Genomic DNA, 22,430 nt, shown 5'->3' on the forward strand with positions numbered 1-22,430 from the left:
AGAAAAATGTGAGACAATAACCACTCTACTCCTGCCAAACACCAAGGAACAATCTGTGGCCCCATCCCTACCTTAGTCAGCAAAGGCTGAATGAGGATGCTAGACTTCCACCCTTGCCTGGCTATAATGAGACACTACCACTGATTCCTGCTGGGGTGGTATCAGAGAAGACTGAGTGAAGAGCTAGAGCTTTCATTTCCTTCCCAATGATAACGGGGTCTCCCTCCATGGTGTCAGAGGACGCCAGGTGGGAGCAGTAGTAAAGCACTTCCCTCTCAGGCTATAACAGCAGAGGCCAAAGATGGAACCTAGCTTTCCACCCCTACTTGGCTGGCATGGTGTCAAAGAGGAGATGTACTAAAATGGAAGATTTAAATCACATGCAAAGTCTCATAACACAACACTCGAAATGTCCAAGACACAATGATACAATAAAAAATCACTTATACCAAGAACCAGGAAAATTACGGCCTGTATAAGAAAAGACTGAGATGAATCAGATGTTGGAATTACCTGACAAGAATTTTAACAAAGCCATCATAAAAATGTTTCAACAAGCAATTACAAACATGCTTGAAACAAACAAAAAAATTGAGTCTCAGCAAAAACAAACAAAACAAAAATGGATATAAAGAGCAAAATAAAAATTTTGGAACGGAAAAATAGCTGAAATACAAAACTTGCCAAATGGGCTGAATAGTACAGTGGAAAAGACAAAAGATAAAATTAGTAAGCATGATGAGAACCAGTATCATTTACGAAATGTGAACAACAGAGAGAAACATCAGAAACCATGGAGATCAGAAGAAAGTGGCATTATCTTTCAAGTGCTGAAAGAAAGGAACTGTCAACCAAGAATTCTATATTCAGTGAAAATATCCTTCAGAAAGGGAAGGGAAATATGACATTCTCAGACTAAGGAAAACTAAGAGCATCTGTTACCAGCAGACTTAACCTAAAAGATTGGTGGCTAGAAAGTTCATAAGGAAAAAAAAAGCAGAATAAGGCTTGGAACTAGAACAGAAAGGAAAGAGGAAGATCAGAATAGGTTAAAATAGGGGTGGATATAAATACTATTTTATTTCTCATGGATTTCATAAATCACATTTCATGGTTAAAGGAAAACTGCAATACAATCTGATATGCTGCTTAGGGCATGTAGAGGAAATACCTAAGACAATAATATCTTAAAAGTGGAGTAGGAAAAGAAGCTTAAATGTTAAGTAAAATTTCTATGCTTCATTCAAACTGGTAAACCTGTATACCAGTAGACTGTGAGAAGTTACTATGTACAATGTAATACCCAGAGCAACCACCAGGAAGCAACACAAAGCAATATACTAAAAAACACTATACATAAACAAATACAGAATCCTAAAGAAATGTCTAAATAAGACAAACAGTGGAACTATAAACAGGAGATAAAAAGATAAAAGTTAAATAAAAAATATCAATAATTACCTTCAATATAATGGCCTAAATATACCATTTAAAATTGTAAGATTGGCGGGCTAGATTGAAAAAACAGTATGCTCTCCACAAAAAACAAAACACTTTAAATATGATGACATAGCTAGGTTGAGAGTGAAAAGATGATAAAAGATATACCAGGCAATTATTAAAGAAAAAAGCAAGACTGCCTATATTAATATTAGTCCAAGTATATGTCAGAGCAAAGAAAGTTAATAGTGAAAAGAGGGACAATGCACAATGACAAAAAGATCAATCTGCCAAAACACCAAACAGCACCAAAACAGCAGAGCTGAAAGATACATGAAGTCAAATTAACTAAGCTGAAAAGAGAAACAGACAAACGCACAATTATAGTTGAGGATTTCAATATCCCACATTCAGCAACTGATAGAACTCCTAGAGAGAAAATTGGCAAGGATATAAAAGAACAAAATGACCAACCAACAGGATCTAAATGACATACACAGAACACTCCACCTAGAACAGCACAACACACATACTTCTTTTTCCTGGTTCCTATAGAATATTCACCAAGATAGACCAAATCCTGGGCCATAAAACAAACCTCAACAAATTTAAAACAACTGAAATTATACTGGTATATACTGAGTATAAAGGTATTATACTGAGTATGTTCTCTAATGATAATGGAATCAAACTAGCAATACACTTCAGGAGGACAATAAAAAAAATTCCAAACACTTGGGAATTAAACAACATACATCTAAATAGCTCAAGTCAAACAAAATCTGAAATCCAAAAAAACTGTGAAAAAAAATACGAGGAGAAATAAATAATAATGTAACACAAATGAAAATACAACGTATCAAAATATGTAGGATGCAGCTAAGCAGGGCTTAGGAAAATTTGTAACACTAAATGCTTATATTAGAAAAAAATTAAAGGTCTCAAACCAATAATCTGAGGTCCTCCCCCTAAGAAACTAGAAAAAGAAGCAAAAAAAGCAAGCAGAAGAAAAGAAATAAATAAAAAAGCAGAATCAATAAAGCTGAATACAGAAAAATAACAGAGAAAAATCAGTGAAAAAAAGCTGATTCGTTGCTGAACTAGCAATGCCAAAGATAAAAGAGAATGCACAAATTACCAATATTAGAAATGAAACAAGGGATATCACTACAGATCCTACAGCTATTAAAAGGATAAATGAATACTATAAAAAATTTTATGGTCATAAATTCAACAAGTTAGAAGAGAAACAATTCCTCAAAAACTGCAAACCACTGAACTCAACTAAATGAAACAGACAACCTGATTGGTTCTATAACTATTAAAGAAATTGAGTATGTTATTTTCAAAACTCTTAGGGAAAAAAATAACCCCTCCAGGCCCAGATGATTCCACTGGAGAATTTTACCATTTACAGAAGCATTAACACCAGCTTTATACAATAAGCACATGAAAAGATGTTTAATATCATTAGACATTAGGTTAATGCAAATCCAAACCACAATGACATGTCTCTATATGCCCATCAGAATGGCTAAAATTAAAAAAAATAGTGACAATAGCAAAAGTTAGTGAAAATGCAGAGGAACTTGATCACTCACACACTGCTGTTGGGAATGTAAAACCATATAGCCACTTTGGAAACAGTTTAGCAATTTCTTATAAAACGAAATATGCAACTATCACATAATGCAGCAGTTGCACTATTTAGCATTTATCCCAGAGGAATGAAAACTAATGTTCAAACAAAAATCTGTACACAAATGTTAATAGCTTTATCTGTCATAGCCGAAAACTGTAAACAACTCAGATGCCCTTCAACAGCCGAATGTATAAACAAACTGTGGTGTATCCATATCATGAATACTAAGAGCAATAAAAAGAAAAGAACCATTGATACATACAACAACTGGATGAATTTACAGGAATTATGCTGAGTGAAAAAAGCCAATCCCAAAAGGTTACATACTTTATGACTCCCTTTACATAACATTCTTGATTATGTTGTTCTAAATTACAGAAATGGAGAACAGATTAGTAGTTTCCAGGGCTCAGGGAGAAAGGGAAGAGAGGAAAGTAGATGTGACTATAAAAGGACAGCATGAGGGATTCTTGTGATGGAAATGTTCTGCTCTTCACTGTATCAACATCAGTATCCTGGTTGTGATAATGTACTACAGTTTTACAAGATATTACATTGGGGGAACTGGGTAAAGAGTGCATGGGATCATTCTGTATTATTTCTTAAAACTACTTGTGAATCTAGAAATATCTCAGAATAAAAAGTTTAATTTAAAAATGTGGCTAACAATAACATCCATATAGCCTTAACACAGAATGGGTTCTTAAATACAGATTACTTGCACCATCACGTTGATCACAATGCAGGCAGTCAGGGTGCTACCGCATATGCTTCAGGCTTGTCATAGTGAATACAGAGAAAGCCAAGAGTTACACTGCAACAGGATGCCACATGTTCTCTCTCCAAAAGGAAGAGAACAAGATGAAATAACATCAATGCTCATTTTATAATGAGCTACATCTAATACTTCCCTGGACCCAGAGTTCTTTTTCTCCACCTATTTCCTGGTGATACCACCCATATACTCACTCATCAAAGCCAAAAGCTATGCTAAGTATCACTACAGACTTCTTCTTCTCCATCACTACTTCCCTTTCCCACTAAAAGCTAACCAGTATCAAGTCCTGTCATATTTAGCTCAGAAATGTTTTCCTCGAGTCCCTTCTCGATTCCTATTACCACTGCCCTTTTCAGAGCTGTTATTAGATTGTACTTGCGTGTATTACTTCATTGGTCTTCTAATTGTCCTCCCTTACTTCAGACCTTACATCCATGCCCATTCTCACATTACATAAAAATTATTTTAAGCACAGAATATACAGAACTAAGTGTACTACTCATCTGGAAAATTTTACTTTTGCAGTATAGTACCCCAAATCCTTAACTTAATCCTTACAAGTTAATAACTATGAAAGCATTGTAGTTCAAATTATAGGGTTTGCTTAGAAAGCTGTTTGTAGTTTAAAACCCATTAATTCCTATTCATCAGAGACCAATAGGCCTCAATGACCAGGCCTACCATCTCTGCAGCTGGTATCACACCAGTCATTCTTGATATCTATACCACAAGTGACCAAAACACTTAAAGTTGCCTTCATACAATTTTCTCTGCTCTCTTATTTGCCTGGCTAACTTTTCCTTGTCCTTCAAGTGTCATTAACAAAGCCTGAACTAAATCTTTCTCCTCTGTGCCTCCTCCTACCCTGCATTCGCCATACTGTATTGAACTATCCTTTTACATGTTTCCGAACAACTCCTCCTGTACCCCTCTACTTTTTGAGTTATAAACTCTAAGAGACCTGTCTCCTCCAGGGCCTGTCACAGAGTGGATACTTACACTCTCTTTATTAAACTGAGCTTCGTTAAAATAACTCATGAGTTCTCCTATGTAGTCATACATCCAAGCTGTTGCCTCCACATATCCTAAGCACTAAACACATAAGTTCTCTAGTCATTTTGGTACCTATGCTATTCTCTCTGCCTAAAATGCCCTTTACCAAAACCTGCTTTTCCTTTTCTTTTTAATAAAATCTTATCTCTAAAGAACCAGTTAAAACATCACCATCCTTCTATGGGGTTTTTTGATCTATCTATTTCTTAAATGCCTATGGATCTTCAGACATAAACTCCAGTAAAGCATTTACTGCATTATATTGCTCTTCAAAGGCAAAAATTCTCTTATTTTTCTTGCTGCACATTAAGGGTCCATGAAGATATTAGCAGTTGAACAAAAAGGTGTGAGATTGAGACAAAATAAAGCAGTAAAGGCGGATTTTAACAACAGGCATATAATATGATTCTCATTATTTATTTGAAAAGAGTGGTTTAGAATCTCTTTCTCTTGGGGTGCATAAGAAAAGTCCTCATCTTTCTGGGAAAGTTGACAGTGTTTTGGAATGTTATGAGAGACAGAAAATGATGTTTCTCCAGATCCTTTCAAAGCTCATGACTCCTGGTGTTAGACTACCTAGAGGTATTCATATCATCTGGAAAATTTTACTTTTGCAGTATAGTATCCCAAATCCTTAACTTAATCCTCACAAGTTAATAAGTATGAAGAAAGCATTGTAGTTCAAATTATAGGGTTTGCTTAGAAAGCTGTTTGTAGTCAACTAGTGTATGATTCTGAAAGTCAAAACCAAGAATAAGGTTGTGCCTACTATTCATGCTACAGAGTCTTTTTGCCACTTAAATGGAAGCCAAAAGTTTTGTCTTCATTTAACTTGACCTGTGGTTAAGGTAACAGTGAAGAGAAGTCACTAAAGACATATTTTTTGGCAGTTTTTATCATTAGTATAAAAATCACGTATTGGTTTTGCTAGATTCATTTTTTCTATCAGCATACTACTCATTTCTTTTGGAATAAAATTTCTAAAGGAAACTTTTGGCAAAACTGAATGTATATAATGTTTGTATACTGAGTTGAAGATTCCAGCTGCCTATATAATTTATTAGATTTTAAATAACAATTGTGATCTTTCCATGTTTTGAACTATCTGATCTACATATCCTGTATTTAATACTCTGTAAGACAACGATGATAAATTTTTACATTTTTACAAAGAAAAGGCAAAACCAAAATCCAAGAACACAATGATTTTCTTTCTCTTCCTCAACTGTTTTCCTAAGCCCAGCTGTCTTTCAGGCTTTCCTCTGAGGCTTTGCATTGCCGTTTTCCCTCATCAGCTGCTTACACTGTATCACAAAACAACTTACACTTAGATAGTGCTTTACACTGGATGCTAATCATCCAGGGGAAGAAAAATGATAATAATCTTTTCTCCTATAATTTCTATCAAAAATGCAAATAAATTAACCTTTATTGAGCATCTACTATATATCAGGAACTATGCAAGGTATTTTCATATATGCTAGTTCTTCTGTTCTCAAGACTTTTTTTTTTTTTTTTTTTTGAGATGGAGTCTTGCTCTGTCTTGTCCAGGCTGGAGTGCAGTGGCACCATCTCAGCTTACTGCGGCCTCCACCTCCTGGGTTCAAACGATTCTCCTGTCTCAGCCTCCTGAGTAGCTGGGACTACAGGCATGAACCACTGCACCTGGCTAATTTTGTATTTTTAGTAGAGATGGGGTTTCACCATGTCAGCCAGGCTGGTCTCGAACTCCTGACCTCAGGTGATCCACCCGTTTTGGCCTCCCAAAGTGCTGGGATTACAGGCATGAGCCACCACACTTGGCCTGTTCTAAAGACTTCTATAAGCAAAATATCCTGATTTTTCAGGCAAGGAAATTGACAATCAGAAAAATTAATTTGTTCAAGGTCTCCTAGGTAGCAAGTGTCTCGATTCAAACCCAAATGTCCTGATTTAAAGTTCAGTGCTCAGTAGAAACTGAATTTTCTCCTTTGGAAAACTGCTTATTAGACATACCATGAAGATGTCATAGAGTCTTGATTGAACTCTAAGAAAAGAGTGAGGCGGGATAGGGAGAAAGTATTAGAAAGGAATAAAAAAAAAAAATGGGTAAGTTAGGGGATTGGGTGGAATTTAGACACCAAAAAGCAGAAAAGAAGTTAAAGGTTTCTATGTTGAATAAATCTAATCAACTATTCCAGTTACCTTCTTGATGGCAAGGTCAGGCATAACCATGTATGATGCCATCTCAGATGCCATATATGAGCCACAGATAAGATCTCTACTAGGTGATGTAGCAATCTTTCCAGAGATTCTGAAGTTATAACTTCAGTCCTTGCTGAAGAAGCAAAGCTCCCTTTAAAGAAGAAAAAAGCCCTAGGCTCTCTCTCTGCAGATGAGATAATTCTCCATTTGATGATAATACAACTCAGAAACCTAAACTTTAAAACTTGTCACTCTGTTCTTACATGGTTAACAGCAAAGGGTTACCTGTTAAGCAAAAAAAAATTTAATATTGCTCTTTTCAAACTGAGGACTGGTATTTGAGACACCTAATGAGTATGCAGGCTGTTTATTCCTTAGGTCTGCCACATGCTCTTCCTGTATCAAATAAGTGTATCAGAAAGTACACCTTAACTATATCTTAACATTCTACAAACATGTCTTTGATGAAATAAGTTTTATTATTATGTATTAAGTATTATAAAAGGTCAAACAAAGTATCCATTTGAACAATGCTTCTAAGAAAACCTAAATAAATATAAAGAGATACGATGTTTATGGATAGGGTGGCTTCATACCTTAAAAACTCAAATTTTCCTCAAACTCATTAATAAATTCATTGACTCTACAAATACAAAAAACAAACCCCAGGAAAAATGACAGATGATCATTCTTTAAATAAACCGAATGAAATGACTATAAAAAGCTGGAGTTTACCACATTGATGTTCTAAAACAAAAGGTAACTCCAAAAACAAAAGAGGTCAGAAAGCAAGAAAAACTTTAGATTAAAAATGTGATGGCCGGGCATGGTGGCTCACAACCGTAATCCCAGCACTTTGGGAGGGCGAGGCAGGTAGATCACGAGGTCAGGAGTTCAAGACCAGCCAGGATAATATGGTGAAATCCTGTCTCTACTAAAAACACAAAAATTAGCTGGGTATGGTGGCACGGGCCTGTAGTCCCAGCTGCTCGGGAGGCTGAGGCAGGAGAATTGCTTGAAATCCAGGAGATGGAGGTGGCAGTGAGCCAAGATTGCACCATACAGCCTGGGCCACAGAGTGAGACACCATCTTAAAAAAAAAAAAAAAGTGATCATTTCAAACAAAATAACAAGATCCAAAAATGACATTTCTCAGAACATAGAGCAAAAAGACAAAGTCTGAGAGAAAAGTTCAGAGATTTAAAGAACCAATACAGTTTGAAAGTCTGACGACCTGGCATGCAAGAGGGAGGGAGCAGAGAAAAAGGAAGAAAAAAAAAGCCATTGTTAAAGAAATGATAAAAAAGCATTTTCCAGAGTTGAAAAAGAACATAAGCCTTCAGAATACAAGCCTACTATACCCAGCACAAAAAAATGAATGAAGATCCACACTAAGACTCAAATATTACCGTGAAATTTTAGAATAGCGTAGATGAAGAAAAACTCTTACGAGTTCCCAAAAAGTAATGAAAATCAGATTGGCACTGCACATCTATTTAGCCACACCATCTATCAGAAAACAATGCTGCAAGCTCTTTAAAGATCTAAGAGGAAATGATTTTCAATTTAGAATTATATAGTCGGACAAAGTATCAATTAAGTGAGAGAGCAATAAAAGACATTTTCTGTATTTATAGATGCAGAAAATTTACTTCCTATATATTCTGGCTTAAAAAGTTACCAGAGGATATTTCCTAGGAAAACAAAGGGGCAAGTCAAGAAGAAAGACAGCATGGAATCCAGGAAAAAGATCCAAGGCAGAAGAGCAGTGAAAGAAAGCTTCAACATGACAGTTCTTTATCAGGCCTAGAAATTAACTGGGCCAGATTGAAACCAAGGAATAAAGGTTTCAGGAGGCAGGTTCAGGATACAGAGGACTCAACAGAAGAGAACGTGTGAATGAGAATTAGTAACATTGAGGATTATTACAAAGGGCAAAAACAGACTGAGAGGGGGAAAAGACGAAAAAGTCATGATTGAAATTTGAAGTGAACTGAACAGTGCAAACATAAAACATGGATGAAGTCTTACGAAACAGAAGTCACATGAGGTTGATGTTAAGACTAATCTTGAATTGACCAAAAGGTCGTGAACATTCAGAGAAATTATCTTAGCACTACTTGCCCCTGCATTAAAGATGTTTAGTTTATAAAAACATAGTAAACGCTTTTTTGTCTCCAAATTTTAATGCCAATCTATGGACAATAACCAGTTACTGGTACAGGGCTTATTGAAAACATTAATACCCTTGACAAAGTAAAAGTTAAAATAGTTAACAGATAATACGTATAGGTGACAAAAGTAGAAGGGTGGGTGGGTGTGTGCTAATGCTAATACCACACATTACAAAGACTTAGAAGGCATGTGGAAAGTTAATGGACCGAACATCAAAACTTGAATCATTTTCCAGTAAAACACGGCGGCAAACCAAGAAAGAAGAAGACACGGAATCCAGGAAAAAGATCTAAGGGGAAATTCAATGGATCTAATGCAGAAGTGCAAAGATTGAAAGTTACAAAAGTAGTTTATAGACAAATAAATTTAAAATAGCAAACATTGTGAGAAAAAAAGGGGGAGAGGGTCATGAAAGTAGCCTAATTCTCTTTCTTAAGAAAAGTTCCAAGTTATGTAAAGTTGATAAACTAAAAGATAATGAAGACTTTGTACTCTGGCAAGATAATGGCTAAGCCAATGTGAAAACACTTCTGTCACAACAGATATTAAATATAAACCCTTGTAAAATGATAGAAACAAAACAAAAATTGAGCTTATGTGTCTTTTGCAAAACACAGCTGAAGAATGTATTTATTATATTATATAAGGTTCCTTATGTAATGACTTATGCAATAAATTACTCAAACTGTCACAGAAAAATAGGAATCCAAAACTTTTCCCCTTGTCTTGTCAGCATGCCCAGCAGAAGCCAAAGCAAAACCACACAAGCGCAAAACTCCTATAACCGGTCTCCAGAGGATTTCCAGAGGAAAAAATCCCACTGAAGATAAGTTCAAAAGAAAAAAAATGACCAAACATGAAGAAACTATCAACCATAAGCAAGAACCAGAGGAAAGAACAAATAGAAGGATCAGCATCACCAAGTACAGGAGTTAATAGAGCAAAAATGCCATCTGAAAAGATGTTTTTTAAAGTATGATTAAAATTAAAAATTCAATGGATAGGTTAAATAGCAATTTCTGACAGAGGTGAAGGGGTAATTAGGAACTTCATGGAGGATCTCAGTAAATGAGCTGGAAGTGAGCACAAGAAGGATGAGAGACTGCTTGTCATTATAGAGTCTATTATTGGAACCGCTGTTTAGTGCATCTATCAGTTGGAAACACTTTAAAGTTAGAATGCTTATGTGTTTCACGAAATTTAATTGACCACAGTATTCTATGTCATTTAGTGCTCTGTATGTAAGGACACATGCAAAAAACTACTTCTTGCATTCATTTACAGGAAAATGGGAATCCAAAGCTTTTCCCCATTTGCCTTAGTGGTAGGAATTCAAGAATAATTAAAGTGCTCAACAATGTTAGCTCATTCATAAACATATTTTATTCCTCATTTTAAGTTAATTTCTATTCTGATTTAATTTTTACTTTGCGCATTTTACATACATTTATTTTTAAAGTCCACTGAAATTCCGAAAGACAGTGGGAGTGAATCTATAAAATTCTCATTACACAGGATGTCAAAAGTTATTGATCTGTTCCTTCCTAAAATGGGATTAATCTTACTTAGGTGTTTATGTTAATTTAAATCTTTTCAGAAGTGTATATATTCTCTAAAAGTCTTAAAGGGATATTCATACATAAGGGTTAGAACCAATTTACCTTTCATAAAATCTCTAACTGCAGAGCTGCTCCAGTTGAGATGAGGTAGAGGCAGAGAGGGGAAACGTGAGCCCCTAGCCCCAGTGGGCTCTCAAGGGCTCCCTGACACAGTGGGAAAACTGCTGCTACAGTGAGTCTCAGTTATCCAGTTAATAAGAAGTCTGATTATTCTCACCAGGAGACTTGGGTCAAAACACTACCATAGAAAATTCACAGGAGGAAATATCAATTTTTTTATTGTTACCTTTATAAACCCAGACTTCTAAGAGTAATTCAATGTTGATAAAGGAAATGAGAGAAAAGCTTAGCTAAAACTTAAGATATTGAAATTTCGGTCATAATAGTATTTTTGCTGCTTCTAAATAAGCATAGCCATTAAAAATTAATCCAGTAATAGTTTTAAAAATTATGCTAAATCTCAAAAACTGGATAAAAATCTAGTTATTAAATTTAATTTTCTTACATTGTAGAGACAAGGCAAATGTTAACATCTTGTGTACTGTTGAACTCTTTTACAATCTTGAGTCTTTCCTCTGATTTTGTACTTCCATCAAGCCGTCGGTAATCAAGCCCAGACGCCATACAGTACTGCTGTAGCACATCAAGCAACTAGAGGAGAGGTATGAAGATGGGCAAACATGAATCTTGTTTAAGCAAGTTTCAGACCATTACAAAGTTGAGACTTGTTAAGTATTAATTATTGGTGTTCATAATTTCTTATAATTCCAAGAGCAATAAATATTTTTCTCACTTCTGACCCATATATTTATTCCTGTTATCCTGCAACATTATGGCTTTAACATTCAGAACTTGTTTTAAAAATCAATCTTTTCATTTTTAAGAAACAAACAATATTACTGGTCAAATCATTTACATAAATATATGTGTGCTATTTTCTAAGTTCTAAAATATCTGAAATGTCTTAAAGAACACTGTAATTATTAAGAACATCAACAGAAAATAAAAATCTATCTTTGAGTTTGATATTTAGCAACCTTGAAACAATTGAAATTTTAGTGTCTGTTTAAAAACTTCAAGTTGCTTACCTCACTATTTCCTACTGTGTAGATAAGAGAAAATGTGGCTGTAAGGTGTCATGTAGGCACATGCTTTATTTTTTATGCCTCAAAAGTTGGGGCTGGCCAATCAAGGATATACTTTAGATGAACTCACCTTGGTGGAAAAAGAAAAGAGAAGAACTTTATCTCTGTTTTTCCTGCAATGATTTAAAAGCTGCTGAAGGACCTGAAAATGAACCATAGAAAATCAGTGAAGCAGTTCCAACTAAAAGTACACTTTATACATATAAACATCACTTGAGAATTTCTTTAAAATTATTTTCATACAATACTAACCTCAATCATTTTTTCTAATTCCTTTCATTTTTTCCAAGTTAGAGAAATAAAGTATTAGATATTATATCAAATGTTATTCATCATCATATTGTCAATAAGGAGGTAAAGTTCCCAAAGACTTTTATTTCATCTCATCTGGTTTTAATAAAAAGGAAGCATTTTGGATTATGGGATGCATTTAAATGGATTAATTTAATTTCCAAAATACACTTTCTTTATATCTACAATATGTTAAGAAACTAAATTATATAGCAGCATTCCGTTTAGGAAGTATTTAAATTGTCCCTAGATGGATGTAATGAAATGTGTTCAATTACATCTAGGTTCTAAAAGTCTTGATGTTTATTTTCTTAGAATAATCAGTCAGATATACACCTCTTCTCATTTTCTCCCCTTTGTTTCTCTATTTACAGTAAGTTCTGACTTCCAGATTTGATTTTGACCTCAAAATGCCAGTAATCTGCCCCCATACACAGTGCTTTCAGGGAGGAAGCAAACAGTCCAAAGCCTTGTGTATAACAGTCACACTGTTACTTTTATTACCACATCTGGCAATGACAGCTCCAGAACAATGTGGAAAAGCAATCCACAGAGGGGAAAAAGAAATTTTCTATACAAAGTCTAAATTCTTCTGAAAGATGAAACAAACACTAAAACAATTTATTTAATGATAACATTTAAGCTTTTAAATAAAAAAATACTCAATATAACACTTACTTAATCAAGAGAAGCTATTGCGCTTTGACCTCTACCTCCCCCCAGTCTCTCAAAAAAAGCTATGGAGTTAAAAAAAACTTCTACTCAGATAACCAAATTTATTTATCAAATGGTAAATAAAAATGTTATGGATCGGGTAAACATTACTTTAATATTTGGAGAACATATGAAGTTTTATTTACATTTAGTTTATTTTTTAATAAAATAACTGATTCTATATGAAGTATGTAATTTGAATTTCACATAAGACTTTTTAAATTGGTAGATATTATTTTTTCTGTTTTACAGAACTGAGTAGAAAATGCACAAAACAACTCTTTCCCTACGTCCAACCTCCTCCACACTTTCTCTTATTATTATCTGTATTAATAATATTATTAGAAAATATAACATCAAGTATTATTAGTATTGGTGTGGTATATTTGTAACAACTGATGAGTGAATATTGATACATTATTATTAGCTAAAGTCCACAATTTACATTAGGGTTTATTCATTGTGTTACATAGTTCTATGGGTTTTGACAAATGTATCATGACATGTATCTACCATTACAGTATCATACACAATTGTTTCATTGCCCTAAAAATTCCTTGTGCTTCACCTACTCATCCTTTCCTCCCCCAGAACCCAAAGCAACCACTGATCTTTTTACTGTCTCCATAGTTTTGCCTTTTGATGGTATTACATAGTTGGAATTATACAGTATGTAGCCTTTTCAGACTGGTTTCTTTCACTCAGCAATACGCATCTAAGGTTCTTCCATGTCTTTTGGTAGCTTGATAGCTCATTTCTTTTTATTGCTAAATAGTACTCCACAGTATGGCTGTACCACAGCTTTTTTTATCCATTTACCTACTGAAGGACATCTTAGTTGCTTCCAAGCTTTGGCAATTATGAATAAACTCATAGGTTCTTGTCAGGATGTAAGTTTTTAACTCATTAAAACTCAATAAAATTTAATTCATTTTAACTCATTTGGGTAAATACCAACAGGCACAATTGCTGGATCATATGGTAAGACTATTCAAGGTAATATTTTTTAGTTAAGAGCTTTGTGAGAAACCACTGAACTGTCTTCCAAGGTGACTATACCATTTTGCATTCCCACCAGCAGCAGATGGGAGTTCCTGTTACTCCACATTCTCACCAGCATTTGGGCTTGACAGTGTTCTGGATTTTGGCCGTTCTAATAGGTATCTAGTGGTTATCTCCTTGCTGTTTTAATTTGCAATTCTTTAATGACATATGTTGTTCAGCATCTTTTCACATGCTTATCTGCCATCTCTATTATCTTCTTTGGGGAAGTATCTGTTCAGATCCTTTGCCCATTTTTAAATTGGATTGTTTGCTTTCCTACTGTTGAGCTTTAGGAGTTATCTGTATATTTGTAAACCAGTCCTTTATTGTTTTGCTAATATTTTCTCCCAGTCTGTGGTTTCTTTTTCATTCCTCTTAAGATATTAACATTTTAAACCAAGGATATATTGTATAGATATCCATTCTCATTGTTTGGGGTGGTATCATAACTATTGCAGCTTCAAGTGTTTTCAAGTATTTTACAGTAAAAACAAAAACAAGTCACAGGAAAAGTAAATGTTTTTAGACTGGAGATCTTAATTAGGCTAGTTTAAAGAGACTATCTAAATGAACGACCATAAATTAAGATCCCAGAAATTTCCAAAATGACAATGTAATCAATAGATGTTGGAGTCTTAACAATATAGACCCAATGTTTTATCACTCAGTTGTCCTCCACAGAACAAGACAATCCACCTATAAAGGAATCGTATTATTTGGGGGTGTTAACAGCAAGGAATCTTGGCTCTTAACTTTCCTCAACTTGGTCAGTCAGGCCTAGAAAGATGAACATGACCCTTGTGTGACTTCAGCAGCACCAAGCTGGATTCCTAGTCTTTTTTTCCACCCTCCACAGTAAGTGGCTCTGTGGCATTTCTAAAGAGAAAGAAAAGTGAAGATTTTCATCAGGTGAATGACTGCGACTTGTGAGTAACCCCTTGAATGATAGCTGAGGTCAAAACTCTGACACTCAAGAGAAAGAGTTGGGGGTCATAAGTGTAGCTTTGAGGCTATAAAGATTATAGCAGGCATTCTGTTCAGAGTCCTTGCACCTGCAGGCTGACCTGTGACAAGACAAGCTAAACGAAGATCTTTTATCACCTGAATTCAAAAAGTAAATGCAACTCAATTCTTAGAGTTCTTAAACCCATAGGCAATGATTCTATGATAAGCCTATAAGTCTGCATTACCAAATCAATATATGACCAGATGATGCTGTTAGTCAAATGATTTAACATAGTCCTAAAAATATATCCCTAGCTTATTACTATCCATCTGTTTGGTTGGTGCTCTCTCACAAAGCTAGTAAATTACCTGCATCATTCACATATAAAAATACTACCCAGCCTCCAGCAACAATTTACGCTTGCCTTTTCCCTCCTAAAAATTAAAATAAAATTAAATCTAATCATTCTCTTAATCAGACACTATTATTCCTAGGGAGATTAACTTTAAAAGTGTATTTTACAAGTATATATTAATGAATATATAAAAAATATAAAATGCAGAGTTATAAAACTTAATTTCAAGACTGGTAATTTTTTAGTGAGGAGTCACAGGGAACAAAATTTAAATGAGTAGCAATGGCTAATGCAGTTTTCAGAGGAGGCTATAATTTCTGGAAATGTTCTACTGGTTTAAACTGTGGCTAGATAGTAAGTGCTCAATTCTAAACCGGACTTTTTATATATTTTAATTTAAAAATAATTAAAGTCAATGAAATGGATGACAAAAATAGATTTGCTACCTTAGGAAATGTCATTAGATTTGAATTATTTATTGTGATAATAAATCACATATCTTCATTAATATAAACATTTTTTAAAAACAAGTTTTTAATGCAATAGTCTTTATGTATGTATGTATATTCCTACCTTCTATTTTATTTCATTGATTTTAGACGTCCAAGCAAACTAAACCATGAACTTATCTAGATCAATTGCTAAAAGTATTTCTGTAATAAAAAAAACAAAAACTGCTTTGAATTACTTCCTTTTTATTCTTTTTATGTCAAAAGAACTTACCTTTTAAAAATTATAACAAAGTTGAGTTTTGTTCTGTAAAAATCTGTGATCTACAAATAAAGATTCTTGATAGTTACTAAGGGGTTAAACAAACTCTGTTGTTGCAAGGAGGCAGGAAGCTGTCAGCATTTCATGCTGCTGCCACAGGCAATGCCCAAGGCCTGGGTCAAGGTTGGAGAACTTAGCCTTATTTTTCCCACCCTTCCCTCGGTAACACATTACCAAGAGCAGCACAGCTACCAGTCAATTTTCCTGTGTATGACAAATGACTATTTGCAACTTTACAATCTAGTTCTGCAAGTAAAAACAACATGCAGAAAATTCTAGACATACAGACCTTGCCCATCTTAAACTCTTTAAGAAATTCCTTTCTCTAATTCCAAGCTAATGCCTTTCCTTACCCCCCTGTTTTGCATTAGCTTTTATATTTCTGGTAGGTTATTTCCTTAAACATTTGAAGACAAGCTATTATCTATGTGATAACAGAACACGCATTTTAAGAAGGCATAAGTCCAATATATCAATAAGGAAAATTTGAAGTATATTTGAAGCAACTACTACAGAGGACCTACCGAGTGCACACATCTGTATTCGGGGTTCATAGTGACCTAGTAAATGCTGATACAACTGCACCACTTGTCCATAGCCACCATCTCTTCTGAATGACTGAGCACCTGTTCTGATTAGTTGGTGTCTCTGTCGTACCACTGAATAAATATTTTGTGTATCATGTCTGTATGCAACCTGAAAGAGGAGCACTTACCTTCATTTTTCCACTGTATTTAGGGTCAGAAAGTGTTTCAAAGGCTGCATCTTTGCTTTTCTGCACAAAATCTGGGAATCTGGAAAATACCTGATCACATATCCTTTTGATAAGTGTTTCCTTGAAGGGAAAAGGCAGAAGAAAAGATAGTTCCACTTAACACATTCAAACCTGTATAAATTGAAATAATTTATCAAAAAAAATTCTTTTTAGAAAGAATATATCACTTTGAAGATTTTTGCTTCCCTAAGTCAGACTAAGAATTCAGAAACTCTTAAAGTTATATGTTAAACATATGGCGTTGAATTCTTAACAATGTGGTTATTAACTTGATCATTACTTTACAAAGACTTTTTAAGATTTCCAAAACAAGGTGCTAAATACTCCCAAAAAGAGTAAAGAGTACTATCAAAGAACAATATCAAATTCTTATGAGATTTCAAAATTACATTTAAATGGCATCAACTATGACATAGAAAAAAATATAAAATCATTACAAAAACATCTTTTCATTTATGTGTGCTCTAGAATAAAAGGAAACAACCAAAGTAAACTTTGAAATTACCGATTTTTGCCAGTTTGGTAAACAGCCCTAATATTTAATAGATAAATTATTAGAAATCTTCATTTTACCCAGTAGATTAAATATCATTACAGACATAATTAGAGGAACAGAACTGACCCATCAAATATGTTATTTAGTAATTACACCAAAGAATGTTTTGAAAAATAAAGACATGAACATTATTAAAGGCATAAAAAATAGTCCTTATTTTAAATTAAGCTTAAATTTGTTCACTTTGATTAAAAACTTAAGTGCACATACTCCTTGATATCTACATTTAAAAATAAGCAAATCGGTTTCCTCTTAAATTTCATCCACAAAAACTTTATTTAATAACTATTTTAAAACTTTATAAAATATTCACAACAATAGCATCACAAAGAAACGTAAAATGCGAACCAAACCTGTTGTTTGGAAGTACTAGCAGCTTGTAGTAGCGCGACATGGTTAGCTACCTTCTGAAGGACTGTAAGGTAACTGAGATACAAGGTTTTCACTGTTTCACCATGAGAATTGGTCTGTAACCAGAAAAATATAGAAAATAAAAAGGACCAACATAACTATGCACCTGCTTACATCATAAAATATATCACTTACAATAACATTTATTATCTGGTTACTTCGGCACAATAAATTCCAAGAAAATGATGGTCAACTATTGCACAAAATATCCACAAATCGCTAATGTGGAATCATACTTTTGGTAAACCATAATACAATTATATTTTTCATGAAGGGAGAAAATCCTTATTACAGAAAGTATTTATCCTCATGACACACAGTGATGGAAATGTTGCTGTTACGAGGTGCCTGGTAATGAAATCTAAGTGCAGTGGCAGTGCTATGCAGACCCCTTCTCATTTACGCTCCAAGGCTCCTAGGAAACTGGGCTATTACAAAACAGGGAAGTAGTTAAAAACAGCAAAATAAATGAGACCAAATAAATATCAAACTAGATAAATACTCACTTAGGGTTCCTCTACGTACACAGATATGTGACATAATTTAATAAAACAGAGGTGAAACATGAGCAGGAAATATAGACAGAAGGTTAAAAAAAGTACAAATAAATTTTGTTTCTTAAAAAAAAAACACTTTCTTTGATACTCAGTTTCTATTAAATTGACACTATATCTAACATCAGAATAGTATTTTAAGCCTGCTATACAGGAGTATGTTCGTTTACTATTAGTGGATAATGAGAAACTTCTTGAAAATGAAATGAAATTTCAAAATGAAAGGATACTTCCCAAAAAAGGCTAAAATGGAAGATATCAAAATTAAGCTTACTTTCTGAAATTAACTTTTTGAAAATATATTTGAATATTGTATTTGATATGTGATTACTATTTGATATTGTAAAATATTTTTGAGAACTATTTTTTAAGACATAGCTTTAAAGAACTGTCTGAGGAAAAGGTATTTTATCATCTGCTACTTTCTTTTACACTAGAACAGAGTACTATGTAATCAAAAGCATGATTATAAAGATATATTGAAATACTTGCCTTATAACAACAATTTCTCCTTTTTCGGCCACTCCTACAGGTACAAGGCTCAGAAGATTGAAGTATCAAAGTCACGTCCTCTGTTTCTAACACTGTTTGATAGACAGCTTTCTGGAAATCTGTCAAAGAACAATACACCATCTGCCAAGATAAAATACAAGGTAGTTATTAGTATTCTGTTTATAGCAATAATAAAAATCATAATCTACATCTGATTTCATAGATTATAACAGTGAAAACTGGCCGGGCACAGTGGCTCACGCCTGTAATCCCAATACTTTGGGAAGCCAAGAAGGGCGGATCACAAGGTCAAGAGATAAAGACCATCCTGGCCAACATGGTGAAACCCCATCTCTACTAAAAATACAAAAATTAGCTGGGCATGGTGCCACGTGCCTGCAGTCCTAGCTACTCGGGAGGCTGAGGCAGGAGAATCGTTTGAACCCAGGAGTCAGAGGTTGCAGTGAGCTGAGATCACGCCACTGCACTCCAGCCTGGGTGACAGAGCGAGACTCTGTCTCAAAAAATAGTGAAAATTGCTATAAACTAATTTTTCCTTCTATTTACATCATTATGATGATTTCTCCTGACTGTCTTATATTCTTTGCTCTCCACCCCACCCTGGATAATATAAAGTATAATTTCATTTTCAAATAAACCTCATAGAATTTTTTTAATTAAAAGAAATCATAATATGAACAAACAAATCATGTTCCTTACACAGTTGACTCTTGAACATGGATGGTGCTAGGATGCTAACTCCCCACGCAGTCAAAAGTCCATGTATAACTTCTGACCCCCCGAAAACATAACTACTAATAGCCTACTGTTGACTGGAAGCCTTAACAACAGCATAAATAGTTGAGAAACACTACTTTGTCTATCTATTATATATTATATTCTTACGATAAAACTAGAAAAAAATAAAATATTATTAAGAAAATCATAAAAAAGTGAAAATATCTTTACTGTTCATTAAGTGGAAATAGGTCATCATAAAGGGCTTCATATTGAGTAGGCTGAGAAGAACAAGGAAGAGGAGAGGTTGGTCTTGTTTTCTCATGGGTAGCAGAAATGAAGAGGTGAAGGAAGTGAAAAGGAAGTCAAGGGAGGCAGGAGAGGCAGGCACACTCGGTGTAACTTTACAGAAACATGTCGTAATTTCTGTCTGACATTTCTGCTTTTCATTTCTCTAAAAAATGTTTCTATATGGTGCCAGTCCTTCTTCCACCATTTGCTTTAGTTTCAGCGCCCATATCATAGAAAGGTCCATGTCATAAAAGAAGTCAAAAGCAGTCTCAAATAAGCAGAACCCCTCTGCCACATTATTCAATGTCAATTTGTTTTCTGGCACTGCTTTTTCTACGTCTTGTTCCTCATCGTCAGGCACTGGTTTGAAAGCACTTATTTGCATCAAGTCATCTTCGATGAATTCCTCTGGTGTGGTGTCCTGAATTTCTTTAAATTAACTCTTGAATTTCTCCAAGATCCGTCTCTTGAAATCCTTCACCTTTTTTGCCTCTCATGATTTATTTGATTGGCTCTGTCGTAAATCCTGTGAAGTCATGCACAACATCTGGACACAGTTTTCTCCAGCAGGAACTTACTATTCCAGGAATGACGGCTTTCATGGCTTTTTCTATAACAACGACGGTACCTTCAAACGGTGTAATCCTTCCAGACATTCATGATGTTCTATCAGGGTTCTTCTCTGTAGCATTGACAATCCTTTCCATAGAGAACCAGGTGTAATAAGCCTTAAAGGTCCTTATGACCCTCTGATCTAGAAGCTGAATTAGACATGTTGTGTTTGGGGGCAAGTGGACCACTTTGATGCCTTTGGTGTTGAACTCATGGGGTTCTGGGTGGCCACAAGGATTATCCAATATCAAAAGAACTTTAAAAGGTAGTCCGTTATTGGCAAGGCACTTCCTGATTTCAGGGACAAAGCAGTGACATTTTTTTATTTGTAAAATAGAAATATATAAATATTTGTAAATATTTATATGCTTATATCACTACAACAGATTATTGGCAATAAATAGGCAAAGGTGCATACAAGCAAATACAGTAATGTCTCTATAAAACAATGCTAATTTTTTTTTTCTAAATGCCCTGTTTATTCTGTAAACAGGCTCAGAAATGTAGACACAGGCCAGGTGTGGTGGCTCATGCGTGTAATCCAAGCACTTTGGGAGGCGGGCAGATCACGAGGTCAGGAGTTCAAGACCAGCCTGGCCAAGATGGTGAAACCCTGTCTCTACTACAAATACAAAAATTAACCAGGCATGGTGGCATGCGCCTGTAGTCCCAGCTACTCGGGAGGCTGAGGCAGAATGATCTCTTTAACCCAGGGAGGCGGAGCCTGCAGTGAGCCAAGATCATGCCACTGCACTCCAGCCTGGGTGACAGAGTGAGACTACGTCTTAAAAAAAAAAAAAAAATAGACACAATTTGTAGGTTGAGAAATCTCTGTGTGTTGTCACTTCACAACAGCAGGAATGATGATGGCTTCTGAAAATGGCATATTAACCTACCATTTTTCTGTTTTTAAAAAACACAATCAGAATGGATTCCAAATGGCTTATTTCTCTAACTGACAGTCACATTTTTCTGCTCTAGTCTTTAAGAACAAGTGGAGCCTTCACTTGAGCCACCACCTCTTTGGCTCTTAGGCCTCAACAATCCCAAGAGTAGATGCGAAGCCAGTCCTAGGACCCCCCGACTTGTAAAAATCAGGCAGTCCTTTTCCACACAATTCTCAGAGTAGCTGTAATGACTTCCATTCATCATTTTGTCTTTAGCAAGTAGGTATGTTGTAACTTTACTTCCAAAACCTATTTCATGAGCCAACAGACCTGCAGGACCTGCATAAATGGTAGCTATGAGGCCCTTCTCATTTTCTTGTTCCTTCAGTATCTCTCTCAAGGCAGCAGACTCAAATAAAATCTGTGCGCCCAGATTACCTCCTGTTGGAAACATCATGTCATTTGGTCCCTCTTTTTTGCATCTTCAGGACTGACATCAGGACAAATAACAACATCACAGCTACACTGTACTGGGTCTTTTCCAGCCAGACCTGCAATGGTGACCTTAATCTCAGCTTGTCTCATCATGTCTACAGGGCTGACTGCCTCCATTTCCTCTGCTCCTTTAGCCAGAATGACCACAACTCTTTTGGAAACTATTTTTATCTTTTATTTTTTAAAGACCCAAATCAGACTGAAGAAGGATGCAGGGCAGCACACATCCGGCCTGCCCCCTCCCAATGCTGGATTTTTAAAAAATGTTTATATAAAATATTTAGTACAGCCTGACCCCAACCTTAAATATAAAAGTACATATAAGAAAAAAAGAGAATACAGAAGATGGTGGTCAATGATTGAAGTACGAAGGTATCTTGAGTTATTTATTATTATTAAACATATTACCAATTACTGAATATTTCTTATGTGTCATGCATTTCAGAGTAACCATGTGAGGCA

At 34.9% G+C, this 22,430-nt stretch overlaps 1 protein-coding gene and 1 pseudogene across 4 annotated transcripts in view; both read right to left on the minus strand.

Moving 5' to 3' along the window:
• Positions 1-22,430, minus strand: part of ERCC6L2 (ERCC excision repair 6 like 2) — a 158,844-nt gene that overhangs the window by 95,126 nt on the left and 41,288 nt on the right. For all 4 annotated transcript variants that reach the window (XM_030799801.1, XM_030799859.1, XM_030799767.1 and 1 more), the window contains exons 7-11: positions 18,946-19,086; positions 17,842-17,955; positions 16,873-16,992; positions 12,107-12,178; positions 11,397-11,542 (exon numbers count right to left, since the gene is read on the minus strand). In XM_030799801.1, the coding sequence (XP_030655661.1) occupies positions 11,397-11,542; positions 12,107-12,178; positions 16,873-16,992; positions 17,842-17,955; positions 18,946-19,086 (593 nt within the window). The remainder of the gene's footprint in view (positions 1-11,396; positions 11,543-12,106; positions 12,179-16,872; positions 16,993-17,841; positions 17,956-18,945; positions 19,087-22,430) is intronic.
• On the minus strand, positions 21,432-22,422 carry LOC105738439 (annotated as a pseudogene).

Source organism: Nomascus leucogenys, chromosome 1a (genome assembly GCF_006542625.1).
Source record: "Nomascus leucogenys isolate Asia chromosome 1a, Asia_NLE_v1, whole genome shotgun sequence".
Classification (NCBI taxonomy): Eukaryota; Metazoa; Chordata; class Mammalia; order Primates; family Hylobatidae; genus Nomascus; species Nomascus leucogenys.